The sequence below is a fragment of the Ooceraea biroi genome, chromosome 7, assembly GCF_003672135.1.
Source record: "Ooceraea biroi isolate clonal line C1 chromosome 7, Obir_v5.4, whole genome shotgun sequence".
Lineage (NCBI taxonomy): Eukaryota > Metazoa > Arthropoda > Insecta > Hymenoptera > Formicidae > Ooceraea > Ooceraea biroi.
Window position 1 is genome coordinate 9,057,206 of NC_039512.1, and position 18,683 is coordinate 9,075,888.

Genomic DNA, 18,683 nt, shown 5'->3' on the forward strand with positions numbered 1-18,683 from the left:
TTTAACTGTATGTAATGCCTCAAACGTGGACATTGAAGTGATTGAAGTGATTCTGTCTTTATTGCTCACTAAATATTGAATAAAGATAGAATGACGCCGCGAGCGTTGGGAGCGTCAAGTGGAACGCATATGTCCACGTTTGAGGCGTTACAGTTAAAACGCGAGCGTGACCGCTCTCAGGCTTCTCTCTGATACGGGTCGGAATATATGTATGAACCGTATGAACATACACCATTACACCAGTGTTATAGCGTAAACATACCGTCTGACAGCTCGATAGTGATCGATATTACGAAAAGCAATCGAGACTAATCGATTCGTCTCGATGCTCGACCCAAGTCGACATGCGCGGCGCGAGCAAGTTTGAACATTTTTATTCGTCTTTAATCGAGAATTCGAGACAATTACATTAGCATTCGTTAGCATTAATTATTCAGTTTTTCGTTCGTTTTATGTCGGATTATTTTAAATATTGAATAATCTTTCTACCACAAAAATTGAGGAAATTGAAAATTGCGATTGATAAAATTCAATGACCCTGTGTATAAAAACCATGAAATCGTCGTAAAATAACATTATCGTTATCGTTTTACGTAATCTTGCAAGTTGGATAACCTCCAATGGCTAAGATAATCAAGTAAGGTTATATTAGCTTTTTATTACGTGTTACAGTATAAAAATATTTCTTCTGGGAATCTAATCGACGTTTTCTTCATTTCCAACGTTAATTTTTAATCTTGAACGATTGAAATTTCCGTTAGATGCAATTTGCGATCTGAAACAATTAACCTCAAAAAGATTGCTTTCAAACGGGAATGTGAACGAGGACGATGCAATAGCTTCTTCTTCTTCTCCTTTAATGGCACTCGATTCCTTAAACGATGCATCGACATCACCATCTGATAAATCTGGTGAGATGTAACAAAATGTCATGCTGCCAGATTTGAAAGGTGGTGAAATAAGACAACGAACAGGGTAATCCGATGATCAGTTGCTATTGACAGCAATCTTGGTTTTTCATAGTGGCTACAAATATTGTATCGATATGTTTTCATTATCGAGGAGCTTGTGTCGAAGAAACATTCCACAGAGTGCGAACCACTTTGTCGTGCGTTTCACGGGGAATTATTATCGCTGTGTCTGGCCACGTAAGAAGCTTGTCGCTTCAAGTACAATCGACTGCAGAAAACTTCAGTACATAAAAGTACAAAAATGCGATTTTCGTACCACGCCGAGTTTGCACGTTCCTCCATACGTGGCTATGCTGCTGCGTCCTCTCTTACGCATCAGCGCAGTTTTGGTAGGGCGTACCATGAAAAGGTGGTGGACACGCAAGTCAGAGAAAGAGAAACAGGAGTACAAACGATGGTTTAGAGAAAGAAGTAATGTGTTTCTGGGTAAGTTGTTTGAAATATGTATGCTGATTCCTTGTCACTATTTATTCTCATTGATTTTTCAATTGCAAGGCTGTTTTGGGCTGTATGGGCTCATGCTACTGATTTACTACGTAACTCATCTGGAAACTGATCCGTTGACTCAACGTTCGAGATTTATCATTTTTAACAAAGAACAGGAGAAACAATTGGGGAAGATGCTTCTAGAATCTGTAAGTAAATACACATCGTGCACAAAAAATCGTGTAAAGTTTCAAAGGAGAAAGGAGAACTAAAAGGCCTGATATTTATACTGATATTTATACTGATGCAATTGTATCTTGCTCAGCATTTGGAAGCTCATAAAGAGGATGTGGTACCAACGACTCATGCAGCTTATAGGAGGCTACTGAGGGTGATTGAAAAAATTCTAGCAGCTAATAAGGACCTAAAGTCAATAAGAGAAGCACAGTGGAGCTTAACCGTTATCAGCACGCCGTTAGTAAATTCGTACATCTTACCAGTACGTATATACACACACACATATATTATAATATATAGCAATACGTGTTTGACATATAATAAAGAGTTGTAATGCTTATCCCTCGCGTTCTCTTAGGGTGGAAATATTTTTGTGTCTTTAGACATTTTAAATTTCGTCGAAAATGATGACCAATTGGGTATTGTCTTAACTCACGAAATGGCTCATTCGTTGCTGCTGCATACGGTATGGAATGATATTATAATATCTCGGACATTAATTATTCTCTGCACTGTTTAGAATAAAAGTAATTTGCGATTTTTCTCAATAGCTGGAAATGTTGTCCAATCAACTATTGTGGGATTTTTTAATGGTAATACCAATGTTACTGGTTTGGGCGTTATTGCCTTATATTGCAGCTCCAGTGGTTCAGTTTACGGGAGAACAAATCGTGAATATCATGTACAAATTACCATATAATAGAGTTTTGGAGAGTGAAGCTGATCAAGTTGGAATCAAGTTGGCGGCGAAAGTACGTAATATATTTCGACAATGAGTTTTCATCGTTGTTTATAAATATAAAAATTTATAAATATAAAAATTGTGATGCTTAATGCAAATTGTTTCTTTTGCAGGCCTGTTTCGATATCCGCGAAGCCGTCGTATTTTGGGCCACGATGAGAACGCTCACGGAAATACATTCGCTGCCTGCGGAGTTGCCGTGGATATCGACGCATCCCGCTCACGGTGATAGAGAAAAGAATATGAATCAGGCGATGCCGGCTGCATTAGAATTGCGACGCGATTCGGGAGTACGTTATTTAACTCGCACTACTTCTGTCAACTATCATCGTGCATTTTACAATCTCGTACAATCACGTGTAGTAGACGATTACAAGAATTTTGCAATTTGGTTTGCAGTGCTCAAGATTGCCCGCGACAGATCCAAGAGACGAATTTTACAAACGATCGACGAGGGAACAAGAGACGTTCTTTCGACAGAGAGGGATAATTCCATGAGAATCTCTCGAATATCCCGCTTGATTTGATCAAGCTGTCGTGCCTAGTTGAGCGATCAAAAAGTGAGTTTGACTTCTCCTGAAAGTTTATCAAAGTGCCTTGTTATTAAATTCAAGCGGTCAACAGTTGATAAAATTACCCGAAATTCCGTTTACACGATATACTATAATATTATAATAAGTTGCTCTCCGTCGTTCTCCGTCTTTCGAGTTGTCTCATTTGTTAATTAATTTCTTCTCGCAGATTGTATATTTGTATGCAACAAGGTTTATAATTGTAAATAAAGCATATATTATACTTTTAATGGACCATATGTATTTTAGTGTAAGTAGTGTAACATGCCAACTCTATTATTAAACGTAAAAGTTCAGGCCGTTTTTTATACCGATATTATTATTATTATTGTTATAATTGTCGAATTAACGATATCTCTTTTGTAGGAATTTTGTAAAGAAAAATTCGCTCGTTGGTATTAGAATATCGCAATATGATTGCTGAGTGATTCTCTTATCAGCATCCTGCCTGTTTATCCGGTAGCACAGTCATACTTTAAGTCGGTGAGCAATCGTTGTGGTTGATCCCGCTCATTTTTCGTTAGATGTTGGCCCTATATTCGTTAGATGTTAGCCGCGCATATACAGTACATATTACAGTTATAAACGATCGCCTTAGCTCATTTCTGCGCAACAAATCAGTGCGATATCGCGAGGTGTTAATTTGTTGATGATGTGCATGAACAAATGTATCAAATCAACGTTTGTTCTCGCAATAGTAGCTCGTGGATTCGCCATTCTATCACAATGCTAATAAAAATCATACTAATCTCACGATTCTTATTGGGATCCGCGTACAATATTGATACAAATCATCCGTTATTATATCCGAACGATGCCGTCAACGCGGATCAGTATCCGCGCACGAGATACGAACACAGTTACTTTGGCTATTCGGTGCTGCTGCATCGTGACTCGCAAGAAAATACTTCATGGTAATGATTAATATTTATCTTTATAAAACGTGTAAATAATTTTGACTTTTTCTCGTAAAGGAAACTTTACGAGAACATATACGAAAAGTAAACCTGATTTATAATCATTTTTATAATTGCAAATAATATGTTCAGGACGGGAGTGTGTTTTTTGAAAAATCAATACATTTGTGGGATTTCACTTATGATTGAACGATCGAAAATCGAAAAGAAAAGTGAATACACGAAAATACATATTTCTGTATTCTTATCCAATAGGCTGGTGATAGGAGCACCTCGTGGGAATTATACGCAAACATCGCACAGTTCACTGACACGTTTAAATGAACCTGGTGTAGTTTATCGGTGCACCTTACCTGGCCCATGCGTGGAAATCGAACCGATTATCGAGGACAAAGCAATGTACATAAGTCAGCGTCTGTCCGGGCACATAAACAATGAACATTCTTGGTTTGGTGGTGCAATGTCGATAGAAAAGAGCAGCGGCTTTCTCACGGTATGTACAAAAGATTTGACAAATTAATGATTTTATATGATTTAATCACTTGAAAAGGACTTAAAATAAAGGTCGAAACGTTGTGATTGATTATTTTCTGTATTTGCCAGTTGTGGTCATTACTAAAAAAGGATTCGTTACTTTGAGATTTTACTGGCAACATAGAGAAGTTTATATTGATAAATTAATTATATTATATATTAATTATATTGACAAATTAATATCGTATCGGCGGCGTTTTGACCCTTTGCTTTATTACAGGTATGCGCACCACGAACGATCATGAGCATTATACTCGATTCTATGTTTGTGTATGCACAAACCATGCAAGGCATGTGTTACAGCGATCGAGTATCCTCGATGACTCTTAAGGCGGAAATATCTGAGATTGTTCATTTTGGTATCTATAAGATCAAATTTGACCAAGTCTAAAAGTCAGATTCTTCATTAATTCTTCATAAATATCTTTTTTTAAACGTCTTTTCATTTTTTTTGTCGCTTTTCTCTTGACAATATCTTTGTTAAAAAAAATATATATATATATACATATATAATATCTATATATGTAGAAAATACAAATGTGTACAAGTAATTTGAACATTAGATTACAGTAAAAGTTCATGGGCCAATCCAATCCATGGTTTCTCCGTGAACTTTGCATCACTACAAGTATGTTGATACGATGTCGTTTATAGCTTCATACATATTTTTATTACATCTATTCTTTCCTTCTGAAGCATCGAGTATTCCTTGTAATTTAATCTTTAATTAAACCATTGCAGGGTAACGAAACAATAAGCCGTGTCGTGGGAAGACCAAACGACAATGTCAACGGTAGCATCAATGTGGCACATTTCACAAGACAAAACTTTCTTGAGACTTATAGGAACACTACATCTATATCGATGAACGATGATTTATCGCTATTTGGTATTAATTTCGCACAATATATCTTTAATAGAACTCGCGTTTCATAGGAACATAACATTAAAAAATAGAATTAAATTATGAAATTTAATTCTGGCTACAGGCTATTCGGTAACATCAGGATTCTACTTCAATCGGAATCAGTCTCTTTATGCCTGCGCGGATCCAGGATGGAATTATGTAGGACAGGTAAAATGCGGCATTCCTTCTATATGGGGAAACGATATAACTAATATACATATAATACGAAATATTTCACAACAGGTCACCATGATAGATTCGAACAATGATTCTATGATTAGCTATGTCCGTGGCAGTGACATCGGCGAGTTCTTTGGCGCGAGTTTGGCTACTGGCGATTTAAACAGGGACGGTTTGCACGATCTCGTTGTCGGAGCTCCGCATTGGGGAAACGATAACGGCAGAGTTCACGTATACTTGGGCAGCCTGAAGGTAAGAAATTCTTCAACTAGATAGAGTACAAACTATAACTATATATCAACAGTTTCGTCGTTTGTTGCTGTAGGGAAAATTTGAAGCAGCTGCAATTTTAGAAGGCGCCAGTGAGGATGCGCAATTCGGTTACACCGTGGCGAGTGGCGATTTGGACGGGGATGGTTTTAGTGGTGATTAACTGTGATCAGAATATCATTGAAAGCAGTTGACAGGGTTGGATAATAACTAGTTAAATAGTTAAAAGTTATTAACTTTTAACTTAACTTGGTTAAAGAAAACAAAAAAGTTACCCAACCCTGGCAGTTGAGAGTAAGTCTGCATGATACAATGTTACATTTCAGATATCATCGTGGGTGCTCCTTGGGAAGAATCTGGAGTGATTTATGTTTATAACGGCGACGCAAGTTTGAAGGACAGAATAAAGCCTGTCGTATCGCAAACGATCGCGATGCACTCCAATTTTCGCCGCAATTTTCCAGCGGAAGGAGAGAATATACGGACGTTTGGATTTTCGATATCCGAGCCAGTTGATGTAGACGGCAACGGGTTAGTGAATTATCGACTTTATATTGTATTTTATATTACGTCTATATTGTTCGTAGGTATGCAGACATTGCCGTAGGTGCGTATAAATCAGGACACGTTATTATACTTCGAAGTAAACCCGTCGTACGGACAAATCTAGCCATTTACACTGTGCCAAACACGTTGGAAAGAAATGACAGCAACTTTTCTATCAAAGCTTGTGTCGAGTATCGTGGTTATAACATGGCCAATAAACATGGTGAGTTATAAAGAGTTATTACATGCGATAAGTTATTACACGATGACGATTTGACTTTATCCACATATACATACGTAAACTTTATAGCTTTCAAGATCTCTCTCATCATAGACAAAAGATATAAACGTACCAAAGAGACTTCATTAGTATTGTTCTCGACGGATCCTCCCGTTGACACGTGTGTGAACGCCAACGTAACACTTTTGGTAAAGAAATTTCACGTTTGGCAGAATCTGCGACCTCTAATTAAATCGATCGATTACTCTGATTTAATGTACGTTGCAGAATAATACTCAGGATTTCATCGAACCAATTACGATTTATGCGTCGCACGATTTTACGCATAACGATTCATCCGTGGAAAACTTTTGCGAAACATGTCCAATTGAAAAACTGGCCAAGTCAAAAAGCGCCCAGATTTTGCTTCCCTTCGACATTGAATGCGGAGAAGACAGAGTTTGCAATTCCAATATATCGGGAACAGTGAGATTCAGGGGAGTCAGGTAAGTGAAGATGCACCGAATGTATCAATTGCTTCACATTTCAAGACCAAGTCCCATTTTGTGCAAAGCCCGTTGCATGAAGTTTAATTAAGGCGCAAAAAATAGGGATAATAACTGGCTAATCGGCTCGAACGATATCATTTTGGAAGTATACTTGGAGAATCATGCCGAGCCGGCGTACCTTGCGACAATCGTATTCATCTTCCCGGATAACGTAGTATTGCGCAGTATTTTACCATTCTGCGAAGAAGAACACACGGAGAGACACAGCTTGATAGTTAGGTGCAACGTTGCCAATCCACTCGGAACGAATAAAAAGGTAAAAGCGATATTATCCAACCCTGGTCATTAATATGATATCCTTTTGATTATTCCGACAATTGTACGTGAAGTTTTCAAAGGAAAAGCTTCTTCTCATGAAATTGATCGAGAAATATTCCCTACAGAAAGTTGTGAAACTGGATTTAGATATGAAATATTTGACCAATGGCTCGTTACATGGTCGAGTTCTCGAATTTTCTACAGAAATACGAACTCGTAGCGTAAATCATGGCACGCATATCATTAAATCTCCACTCACTTTACAAAGTGAAGCATCCTTGGTGTTGAACGGGTCGGTATCTCTTCAAGTGAGAAACAAAATCGAAGAACGAGTCTTTAACGATGATATCGCCTTCGCGTTGCAGAAAAGCGCTCGAGGAAAGTTATTATTTGTCTGATTTGGACAAGGAAGCATTGAACATAACTCTTCAACATACTTACCAGATATTGAAAGTTGGTGCAACGCCTATAGAGAAAGCACAGCTTATCGTCGACGTACCGACGCTCGTGGACGAGTCGGGTTCTCTGATATTTTTGTATAAACCGCGGGTAAGTGTTGAAGAATCGTAACAATCTTTGTTGTCTAACAATAAGAATAATATCTATACATATAAAATCCCTATTCTGTCTGTCGTTGAATTGATCGGGTACTTCCCGACATGCTAGAAACACCAAATTTCGCATGGTGATAGGGGTTCACCCCCAGGTAATGGGAAAATTCTTGAAATCTTTAATTTCAACAATGATAACGCCTGGCGTAGACAGGCGTTTCCCTAGTATTTAATACTTTTCTTTCAGATATATATAGCTGGAGAATATTACGACTGCTTTTCCAGCGGAATAAATCTGATAGATGTAAAAGAGAATAAAGTACAAGACGAAACAGCATCGGATCTATTCAATTTACATGAATATAATTCGAATAATAACGAAATACTGCATGAGAATGTGACGCACAGTGCATTCAGGAGAGACCTAAGTCGTACGATTTTAATGGCTCGCATCTTGGCAACGGTGTATAATGGAAAATTGGAAGATTCGAACGGCAATCTGACAACGCGAGAGCATGATATTGCATATTTAAATTGTTCGACGCATGGTTTGAGTTGTTCGCGAGTGCATTGCGATTTGAGTTTTTTGAAGACGCAACAGGACGTCGGCAAGTTAGTACTGAGATTAATTCTCAATGCTACAAAACTCAAAGGTATCAAAATGTCAAGATATATTATATGGCAACAACAAAGCAGAATATCGCGAAATTGTTCACCTTAATAATTGTTTTAAGACAATTTCGGATTATCGGACGAAATAAAGATCGTCAAGTACAGTACGGACGCTTATGTTGAAATCGTACAACCGGCAAATAGGATTTCCAGCGTAGACGCCTGGTGAATATTATTAAATGTTATCACGCCAATTGAATGCTATAATCTACAAGGAATATACTTGTTACAGGAGTAACGTGACTCTCACAACGGAATTTCATAGGATTATGAAAATGCAAAGATTGCAAATGTGGGTCATGTTTGTGTCGGTCTCCTTAGGTTTAATATTGTTGTGTATCGTCATTAGCATATTAAGTACGGTAAGTCTGTTGTCTTACATTATTGTCTCATTTGACTGTTTGGTCTAAAAATGTATCGATTACCGTTTATCGTTATCACATAGGTGGGTTTCTTCAAAAGGAAAACTAAGGAAGAATTGTCCGCTTTAACGAGCAAGGTACAATTATAAATATGCACAGAATCGATAGAGATATAAATGTAAATGCGTTGAGATAATTGATAGATAATTATTCTTCACAGATGGAGGAGGAAAATGAACAAATCGTAAATATATGATTTATTAAAAACCCATGTTATTTATTTATTAACTTACAGTACATTACTTACAGTAGCTATATGCTATACAAGGAAATCTTAATATATTTGTAAAAGATATACATTAAGTAATAGTATCACTTTGTGTAATTTCCTTAACATTCGATACACATATACATCTTTTTAAATACATGTATTAATAACTTGGCGATATATTTACATTATTTTCCCCTCGTAAGAAACAAGAACGTTATAATGTAGATTAGATCCCTTCCTCTCCGTCGATTTTCTAAATTACGAATCCATCCTAGTCTCCGATCATAAAAACGTATTAACGTATTAATAATAAAAGCCATCAATCTTGTTCTCTAATTGGCTCTTTGCACTTGCATGACGAACTGGATTCGATATATCGCATTTCATTCCAGCCATTCTCGCACATCGACATGTAAAATATAATATAACAAAATAACATATTGTTGAAGCAGTATAGCTACATGTTGTAAGCAAACACATTAAATTTACTTTTCTTTTTCGAAAACACAAATGCTTCTTATTCACAACTGCGATTGAAATTCGAGCTGCTGAAATGTAATATGCGAGAAATCGAAAGAATAAAGAGACTAACATAATCTGCTGGATTGGTCCGTGTATTCATTGTACCTAAAATTCTTCCCCTTATCACGCGCGTGCGTTATTAAACAAATAAATTGTATGCCATAGTTGTTAAAACTGCGTCGCAGTTGTGCGTACAATATGTGAGCATAAATGATATTCCTTGTCTTTTTCATTATTTATCATTTAGATATGTACGATTGCAAGCAGAATACTCTACACACGTAACACCAAGTTTTCGTAACAGGAATACGCATACTGTGAATCCTGTGAATCCTTAGAAAAGTGTAACATGTTGAAGGAACGGATGAAACTCAAGCATATCACTCCAGTCGTAAGACGATGTAAGCTGAGTGTGCATATTACAGAACACTAGGCTGCAATGTGCTTCAGCCAACTGCTGGATTTCGTATGATACTACGAGAATGCTTGTTCACCTCGTCGTAATACGTGACGAGATCTATATCCTCTATATCTTCGAAAACAGCTGCCCCCCTCCTTTCCACCATGCGACAGATGTCAATTGATGCCTGATGAGACGAATTCGTTGTACATGTTCGTCTCCCTCGGTGGCGTATCGCATGTGCTACGATTCCAGTAAGCTTCAAGTTGAAACTCCGAACGGAGCTTCTGTTCTCTGGTGTCGTGTACAACACATACGTGTCCTCAATTCTTTGGCTTTTCGATCGATGTGCGTATGCGTATGCGTAACGTGCGATGTAAATCACTCTCGGTAAAATGCATCTTGTAGTTCGCACATGATAATATTTGATAGTATTATTAGCATGTATATCGCGAAATACATGAGATATTAAATTTACATCACCGTCAGGATTCGATGCCATTGACGCTGAATAATTTATGTTCACATAATGTAATCACGCTCTCTTCCAAAAGATATACGGTGACCTATACACTACTATTACTTATACATTCTTATACATTTATACATTCGAGAGCGGCACATGCTATCATAAGATTTATCACTTATTAAACTTATCGGAAAGTTATCATTATGTCGACATAATTCTGAGATATTCTATGTTCTTTCTGTTTTAGAAATGTTTTTGTGTAATTTGTGTATTAGATCCGCTATCATCTGAATGATTATCAGAGTTAAATGTGCGATGTATATAATATTAGATCATTAACTAAGTAATCCAGGTCGCATTTAGATGGCAATACAAATATTGTAGTGACGTTTTGGAGAATTTTCTTTTTTCTTTTTTAAAGATTGCTCTTATCCTGTTATGAAATTAATACATGACAAGCTATGTGTTGTGCTGTCATTCATTCGCAATCGAGACGCGGACTACCTAGTTAATGATCTAATATATTAAAATAAATGTGGCTTATTTGCACGTGAGAAGTGTGAGTTATCAATCTTTTATTAGTTATTAATCCTTTCGCAATATCAAGTTTCTGTGTACCTGCAGTGATGTGTCACATTATCATAACAAGAAAATTGTACTATATTTTATTTAAAAAATTGCTCTATATTTTACAAAGAATATCCATGAATATCTAAGTGATGTAGAAAGGATGTTAGATTATAAAAGAGTGTATCATGTTCGCTTCGTTCCTTTTCTTTCGTCTGATGTTAACATTCTTATGTCATTTTTTTCGGCAAATGATAGAGATCTTTATCATTTTTGTATTAGGCATTGACAAAAGACTCAAAAATTTCATGAAATATAAAGCGCAAATACGATATTATTCGCTTTACATGCTGATATTTAACTTTATCAGACTATCAAAGTAATGGCACCAATGAAAAACGGATTTTTCAATATCTTGGACATTTTCAGTTACGACAATATTTTAATGTGTTATATGCTTCATCGTATACGAACCAATAAATCTTTACTGTACAAGTCATAAATAAAAATTGTTAAGAAGTAAATTATGGAACAAATTTTGTTCAGTAACAAAACTATACTTTTGCAATATGTTTCAGTGGTACCAACAAGTAGTATACTTTATATCTATGCGTATGCATATGTGTGTGTGCTTGTATGTATGTGTGCGCGCGCGCACACACACATACAAACACACATGCATGCACGCATACACGCGCCATACATAATTCTATTTTTTGGAAACTTGTTAAAATCTATACGATTTTTACATTACAAAATAATAAATATACATTAGGAGTATGATCATCATCTTTTAACAAGCTTCCTTCCGCGCATGTATGTGTACGTGTAACCTGTAAATCTAAATAGGTAAGATAATTTTAGATATTTGCAGATATCGCTCCTTTCATATCTGCAAAGTATATCTAAACCTACTATATTTTTTTTAAGTCGATATATATATTTGCAGATATCGCTCCTTTCATATCCGCAAAGTATATCTAAACCTACTATATTTTTTTTTTAAGTCGATATATATATGTATGTATATTTTTTTATGTATTTTTTATAAAAATGAACATCCTCAACGACTTTGCAGCGATACAAAACCCACAACTAATCGTGAAACATACTTCCCATAAATGTATTAGACATGAGCTTTCCTTTTTAGATTTAATTCTGATAATTGATACAAGGGAAGATGTTTAACAACACATCGGAAACGATAAATGGAACTATGAAATTGTATGTTACTTACTTTGTATTCACGAACTACTTTGTAAACGCTTCCGGCGGTATCTGACCACGTTTATAGAATTCTTGAAAGGCGAAGAGAGCATTATCATAGTTCCATTGTGTTTCTTGCAAACATTTCAAGCTCCATTCGAGATTCATGTTCGTTTGCTGGCTCAGCGTCATCGTCATTTGTTGTTTTATTTCTTCGCTGAGTTCTGATTGAGTTACGGGTTTTGCTGTCTCCGCGGGCACCAATAACGCCGGCGTTTCCGCTTGAGACTGCTGGCTGTTGAGTTGCTGCTCGTTCAGTTGCTTCAATTGTGCCTCAAACGGCTGGCTAATATGTAACTGTTCGTTGCGAATACAGTATCCACTGCCCTCTGGTACGATTATAAACGTGCGATTAAAGTAACGAATAGGTTCCCCCCCTCTGTTGGAGCCTCCTCCTTCTGTCAGTTCTTGAAAGTAACCCGTTATCGTAACGAACATCATTGTTTGCTGCGGATAATAAGATAGAAAATTACATCAATAGAAATCTCGGTGACACGAACTACTCGTAGCAAATAGTATAATAAATTACCGTAGCAAGAGTGATATCCATAGTAAAGGTATTTAGAAAGTGCCTTGTCCGCGGCAGTTCCGATATGAAAGAAACCACGGATAATCTACCTTGTTTTAATAATTTCTGTCTTCTGACAGTGTCATTCATTCGGAACAAGTTTCGATTCTCCATGAGATAGCCGTTCAACCTACAACGGAAAAGATTCGAGTCTGTGAGCGTTCGGTCTGATTACTAGAAATATGTTTCTTTTAATAGTACTAACGATTGATCCAAAAGATATCAAATAATTAAAAAACATGAAATAATCACTCACTTGTTAGGATGGCTAGTTGTTATCGTCATGCTGAGGCATGCATGTTCGTCGTACGCGTCAAGTAAGGGCTGACGACTTTCACTGTCGAATATCGTAAAGTATTGTTGCAAAAACTGACTCGCAATTTCCTGCGCTTTTGCATTGCTGACGAACATCCTTTGCGATGGTGGTACTTTGGCAGTTTCCACAACGTCAAACACGATCGGTCGTGGTAATTCCATGCCGTCCTATCGACGCAAACCAGAATTTATATCACGCGCACGAAAATATGTACGAAATGCAGTTTTAAATCGTACATGTGTAACGATACCATATTTAGTTTACTCACCAGACGCAGCAGCTTTGGGAATCGTTTCCGAATGTCGCTAGGATTCAGAAAGAAGTCCGCAAACTCCAAGTAAATGTTGTAATAACAAGGGCATTATTAAAAAGATAAAAGAGACAATATCAGTTGAAGGTTCTAGTAGATTTTCCAAGCTAAATAGTGCAAGGTGATCTTTCATTTAACGACCGTCATCAAGATCGGTCAATCACGGAATATCATTGAAGCAGAATTCAAAATAGCAGCGAAACGTTTCGACATTTTACACACTGACATTCTACATATTCACACTTAACAAGCCATGGAATTACGCACCATTAACCGCAAGTCAAGATTCTAATTTGCCCATTTAACTTGGAAAAGAGAAAGTACATTAATACTTTTATTGACTCTTGCGAGACGAATCAATCATTGCGCGTATCGTTCTTTCTCATGTATTCCCTTAAAATAATAGATTGTGTTTTGTTGAAAAAAAAAACAAACATTGTTCTTAGCGATACATTACCTTATATAATCATTTTGTCGGGACTTGTACTTGTTACAGAGGGGATTTGCAGTTAATCGCAGTTCCTCTAGCTTTAGATCCTTAATAAAATCCATTTGATGAATGTCTTTGATCTAGAAAATATAACAAATTTATATATAACTTATTATTATTATTATTATTATTATTATTATTATAATATAATCATCATGCTGATATCAAATATAAAGAATATAACTAATATTTATCTTTTATTGATAATCACTCGTTATTTAATAGTTACACTTACTTTGTTATCACCAATATAAAGAATCTTCAATCTTGAGAACTTCTTACTTAACACGTTCAACCTTTCGATGCCTAGTAGCTTATTGGATTCCAAGTTTAAGGCTTCTAAGGTCGGTATGTGTTCGGCTACGATATCTAATACAGCAATTAACATCGCCGGGCGGAATAATGCGCAAAAGTAATCAGCAACTAGGTCTGCGAGACAAAAGCATGCCAGACGTAAGTTTGCATTTTTGTAGATTAGTTGGTATAACAAATCTTTAGTCAATGTTATTAATATATCATCATGTAGTGTACATATGATACATGGTATTATTTTCGATATATTTATAATTTCATCTCTCACCAGGGTCGTGATGGAATTTTGACAAGTCCAAAGCATTCGTTTCTTGCACGTATCTCTTAGCCATGGCTTGTTTTAATCGTTCTTTCAACTTATCGTCAATCTCGCACTGTGGAAAACCTGGTCTCACTCTTACTACTAATTTAAAGCCGTCTGTCATCGTGATCTTGCGATTACAATTTAACAGTGCATTTGCCGTTTTGAAATCATCGACGAAGAAACTCGCCTCATTCCCCATTATTTTATACTGCAAACAAATTGCGTTTACTGTAGAGTTTGTTGTGTATACCGATTGACATGCGATACGTATTCATTATATACACACAGGGTGTCTCGTAACTCTGTTATCGCCAGTTAATGGCTTGGACTTGGCTGAGTCAAAGAGTCCTGTACCATTTTGCACTCAGTTATTATTATTTATTATTTATTATTGCGAAACTCGCAAAATGGTACAGGACTTTTCGACTCAGCTAACAGAGTTATGAGACACCCTGTATATGTGTTTATTAATGTATTTTATCAGTACGCTGAATGAAAGAGTACAATCACTTACTGTTATCGGAACAAATACTTGAGGTGCTATATAAGCCAATAAGGTTCTTAAAACGTAATCCTTTCCATATTTGTGACCATATGGTATCTGCAATAGAAGCAGCAATGGAAATATATTTCTTAAATTTTTATGCGTACGAGCGATACTAAAGTATGTATAACAGAAATATTACTTACGCTGACTCTAAACCAGCTAGCGTCGCCCAAAGACGTCAACCCCGACTGTGATCTAGAGCCAGGTATCTGGCCTCCCTTAAAGTTCCTATTTGGTAAAGGACTATTTCTGCCTCGAGCAATCGTTCTTTGCCAAGCCTTGTGCATCTTATCCTTATCTTGAGACGACATCCTGGGATTAATGATCACTTGTCTGGTATTGTTGTTAGAATTACTTGTCATTGGGACATCTTCGTCCAAACTCAGTGCCATGTTACGTGACATCTCTCTGTTGTTTGGTCTGTGTGTTTTAAACGACACCCGAGGTCTGGATGTACCAGCTTGAGATCCTCTATCATTTCTTGGTACACGATCGTCATGACCTATGCGCAAATAATTACTATGAACTTTATATGTTTCAGGTACATTTTCTTTATTGCACAATAGATATATCTTTGTTAAAAGTTCCATTTCGACGCGGCGATCGCGTGTGAGCGTCAAATAAAACTTTATAGGCTGTACACGTGCGCGCTATTTCTCTCTCCAGCAGAATTACATTTTAATATCGATACTAGAGGTTGAACACATTTCTTACAAAATACAATGGAGCGTACGAGAAATTCGTAATTATTGTTGCATATTTCAACATTTTAATATTTAATATGATTTTTAATAATTATTTATAAACTAATTTTAAATGAGAGTTTTCTCAATTGTCCATAACTATTTTATTAATTCTGATAAAAATGTATTTTATTAATATGTAATTAACATGTCGAGAAAAGTTACGTGCGCTCACACACGTTTACAGAGTGTAGAGATGCAAGCATCCATCTTGTTTTCTGTGCATGTGAGGCCAATGTAAAAAAGATGCTTACGTGAAAAAGACAATTTATGGTACATAAAAGAGAACGAAACCTACAAGAATATAAACCTACACCATTATTGGCACATTCAATACCCACGGAATACGTCGCAGATCTTTCCGCGCTCGCGATCGAAAACAAATCGCATTGCAGGTTGATAACAATTTGCTACAACGCGCATCAGAAACGAGACGGGATGCATCACTTACCGAAGTAATGATTATCCTCGGAGGGATTGTTTCCTCGATTGTTGCGTCCACCCCACCCTTGTGACTTGTTGGACGTTTTCGGCATTTTTTTTCAAATGTACAATCAAGACGTTAACAAAACCGAGAGTAATATCGCTAGCAGCGTAATACAAGCGTAGGTTAAGAACACCCACAAAAATATCATCACTTCACTTAACACGCACTTCCGGCAGAATGAGGACTGGCGCTGCTTTCGATCGTACAGGCCATGTTACACTACAGGTTGAGATTACGGCTCGCGATTGGCTACACTACAATTAGTGATGGGCGATGTTCATTCGATGTTCGGAAAATCGATATGTTTCATCTACATCGGTTGTTTTTGATCGATCTTTTTAATAATCGAGGAATCGAGAAAAATCGAGGTTTTTAAGAATAAAATCGATATTTGAACTAACTTCACTTTATGACGTATTGTGTTATTGTATTCACTAAACTTGTTAATTTTATTAGCGTACGCAATTAAGTAAGCTGCGTTCCGAAATATACTGCCAGTACTGAAAATCTATAGTTCACGTTGCGTATACATTTTCAGTACTGACAGTATATTTCGGAACACAGCTCTAGTAACGTTGTTCAACTATTGAGTCCGCTGAATGCAGCCAGAATAGTACTTGCTGCTCTTCGTTTCGGCAGTGTTTACAGTGTGTTATGCATTATCTGTTATAAATAAATTCTTCATTATGGGAGCACCTGACAATTACCCTTAATTATCCATATGTCGTTTATTTTCGAATAAATATGACTAGGAATCGTTTTGTGCTCGCAATCTCTCTTTATCCGACTATCTGTTGTTAATACGTAAATAAACTACCATTATTATTGATTATTGATCGCTGTTTTGAATAGTACTTTTTAGATGTATAGATCTGTTTTTTATTCCTACACTGCTGAACTGATGCAATAAGTTAGAGTGAGAAAAAATATACTTGTCTTACTTTAACATATTGCACCAGTTCAGCAGTGCAGGAATAACAAACAGACCTTATATACCTTGTATAATTCTACAGATGACGATCAACACACAATAAATTATATTCGAGGCCTGATCACATTGAGCGCGATAAACACTTTCTTTGTGTAGGTATATATTTGCAAGCAGACATAACTTTGGAATTACAAAAATGAAATTGGAATTATAGATCATCATACGACATTCAAATCATCACCAGGAACATCAACATCTCTTGCTCAATTTTGTACATAAATAAAAAGAATACTACTTAAGATATGCATACTAGTTTGAAATTAGTTTTATTTTAGTTTTTCTTTGTCAAGATTTAATCACTTTTTATTAGATTCTTGACGGTTTCTTTTCCCTTTTAGTTGTAACTATTCAAATCAGGCGCGCTTTATTCTCGTAAAAACGAATCGATTAATATCGATATATTTGGCAAAATATATCGATATGATCTATTTCCCAACATCGGTGTTGTTTTGCATCGGTTATTTCCGAGTTACTAATTTTTTTGAACATCGCCCACCACTAACTCCAATCACGCTTGGAGCGTAGCCAATCGCGAGCCGTAATCTCAACCGCAACCGAGCCCGCCACCTATAGTGTAATACGGTCTTAGGCCAGATCTACAATAGGTGTAGTAAGCTTTAAGCCGTAATTCGTATACACTTGACCGGAATTGGACGTAATTTTAAGGAACTGCTATATGCAATCGTTTGTATTTCGTTTGAAGAGTAATGAAGTATGATTAAAAAGGTTTGTGAGTCCCTCAGTTAATTGTAATTAATTAATTATTTTTTGCTTAATGTATTTAGCCGAAACAGATTAGCCGGAATAACTTCAAACGATATTTTTGTATGGAATCGTTTGTATTTCGTTTGTAGAGTAATGAAGTGTGATTAAAAAGGTTTGTGAGTCCCTCAGTTAATTGTAATTAAATGTTTATTACTCGGTAGTTAGCCGGAATATAGATTTTAGTTCCTCATGTTAAAAGAAAAAGGCGCCACTGTTCCCTGAAATTCTATTGACAGTTTCCCTTCTATGATGTTGAATGATTTAAGCCATTATATACTTACTTATGCATACTAAAAAAAGCATAAATATATATAAATTAAACACTTCTTTCCCGTGTACATCAAGCTGTAAGATGTTAAGTAAGATATTTAATGATAATAAACGCCATGACGCTTGCATTATTTCTTTGTTTTATTCTTAT

General features: G+C 36.3%; 3 protein-coding genes across 9 annotated transcripts; 2 read left to right on the top strand and 1 right to left on the bottom strand.

Moving 5' to 3' along the window:
- The first annotated feature begins 311 nt into the window (after positions 1-311).
- On the top strand, positions 312-3,176 carry LOC105278981 (metalloendopeptidase OMA1, mitochondrial). 4 transcript variants are annotated; one of them, XM_011338442.3, is made up of 9 exons: positions 312-637; positions 762-975; positions 1,063-1,397; positions 1,467-1,606; positions 1,723-1,896; positions 1,993-2,100; positions 2,186-2,386; positions 2,490-2,666; positions 2,776-3,176. In XM_011338442.3, the coding sequence occupies exons 2-9, from the start codon at positions 932-934 to the stop codon at positions 2,872-2,874; spliced, it is 1,278 nt and encodes a 425-aa protein (XP_011336744.2). In that variant the 5' UTR covers positions 312-637; positions 762-931; the 3' UTR covers positions 2,875-3,176. The 4 variants fall into 4 exon arrangements, with proteins under 4 accessions (XP_011336744.2, XP_011336742.2, XP_011336746.2 ...); XM_011338440.3 differs by lacking the exon at positions 762-975 and having other exon boundaries at positions 313-637; positions 1,024-1,397; XM_011338444.3 differs by lacking the exon at positions 762-975 and having other exon boundaries at positions 313-637.
- Positions 3,177-3,318: 142 nt separating this feature from the next.
- LOC105278982 (integrin alpha-PS3) lies at positions 3,319-9,377 on the top strand. 4 transcript variants are annotated; one of them, XM_011338447.3, is made up of 20 exons: positions 3,319-3,431; positions 4,121-4,358; positions 4,620-4,758; positions 4,963-5,027; positions 5,141-5,288; positions 5,389-5,474; positions 5,550-5,738; positions 5,812-5,911; positions 6,083-6,287; positions 6,344-6,525; positions 6,613-6,731; positions 6,811-7,028; positions 7,134-7,347; positions 7,475-7,641; positions 7,715-7,898; positions 8,148-8,553; positions 8,635-8,737; positions 8,805-8,934; positions 9,018-9,071; positions 9,155-9,201. In XM_011338447.3, the coding sequence occupies exons 2-20, from the start codon at positions 4,263-4,265 to the stop codon at positions 9,188-9,190; spliced, it is 2,841 nt and encodes a 946-aa protein (XP_011336749.1). In that variant the 5' UTR covers positions 3,319-3,431; positions 4,121-4,262; the 3' UTR covers positions 9,191-9,201. The 4 variants fall into 4 exon arrangements, with proteins under 4 accessions (XP_011336749.1, XP_011336748.1, XP_026826731.1 ...); XM_011338446.3 differs by lacking the exon at positions 3,319-3,431 and adding an exon at positions 3,441-3,862 and having other exon boundaries at positions 8,808-8,934; XM_026970930.1 differs by lacking the exon at positions 3,319-3,431 and adding an exon at positions 3,441-3,862 and having other exon boundaries at positions 6,637-6,731.
- Positions 9,378-10,985: 1,608 nt separating this feature from the next.
- Positions 10,986-16,555, bottom strand: LOC105278983 (nuclear RNA export factor 1). The gene is made up of 10 exons (XM_026970941.1): positions 16,471-16,555; positions 15,420-15,778; positions 15,244-15,330; positions 14,694-14,937; positions 14,349-14,542; positions 14,081-14,193; positions 13,582-13,618; positions 13,254-13,480; positions 12,959-13,127; positions 10,986-12,876 (listed from the first exon to the last, which is right to left on the bottom strand). The coding sequence occupies exons 1-10, from the start codon at positions 16,553-16,555 to the stop codon at positions 12,415-12,417; spliced, it is 1,977 nt and encodes a 658-aa protein (XP_026826742.1). The 3' UTR covers positions 10,986-12,414.
- Between the last annotated feature and the right edge of the window lie 2,128 nt (positions 16,556-18,683).

Excerpts from the sequence above, each read along its gene's own strand:
- LOC105278981 (XM_011338440.3), top strand. Across the intron at positions 2,101-2,185 it reads ATTCGTTGCTGCTGCATACG|CTGGAAATGTTGTCCAATCA; the intron begins GTATGGAATGAT and ends TTTTCTCAATAG. Across the intron at positions 2,387-2,489 it reads GAATCAAGTTGGCGGCGAAA|GCCTGTTTCGATATCCGCGA; the intron begins GTACGTAATATA and ends TTTCTTTTGCAG.
- LOC105278982 (XM_011338445.3), top strand. The coding sequence starts at position 3,615 with ATGTATCAAATCAACGTTTGTTCTCGCAATAGTAGCTCGTGGATTCGC. Across the intron at positions 7,642-7,714 it reads GCATCCTTGGTGTTGAACGG|AAAAGCGCTCGAGGAAAGTT; the intron begins GTCGGTATCTCT and ends TTCGCGTTGCAG. Across the intron at positions 9,072-9,154 it reads TGTCCGCTTTAACGAGCAAG|ATGGAGGAGGAAAATGAACA; the intron begins GTACAATTATAA and ends TATTCTTCACAG.
- LOC105278983 (XM_026970941.1), bottom strand. The coding sequence starts at position 16,555 with ATGCCGAAAACGTCCAACAAGTCACAAGGGTGGGGTGGACGCAACAAT. Across the intron at positions 14,938-15,243 it reads AAGTATTTGTTCCGATAACA|TATAAAATAATGGGGAATGA; the intron begins GTAAGTGATTGT and ends ATTTGTTTGCAG. Across the intron at positions 14,194-14,348 it reads TTTATATTGGTGATAACAAA|ATCAAAGACATTCATCAAAT; the intron begins GTAAGTGTAACT and ends TATATTTTCTAG.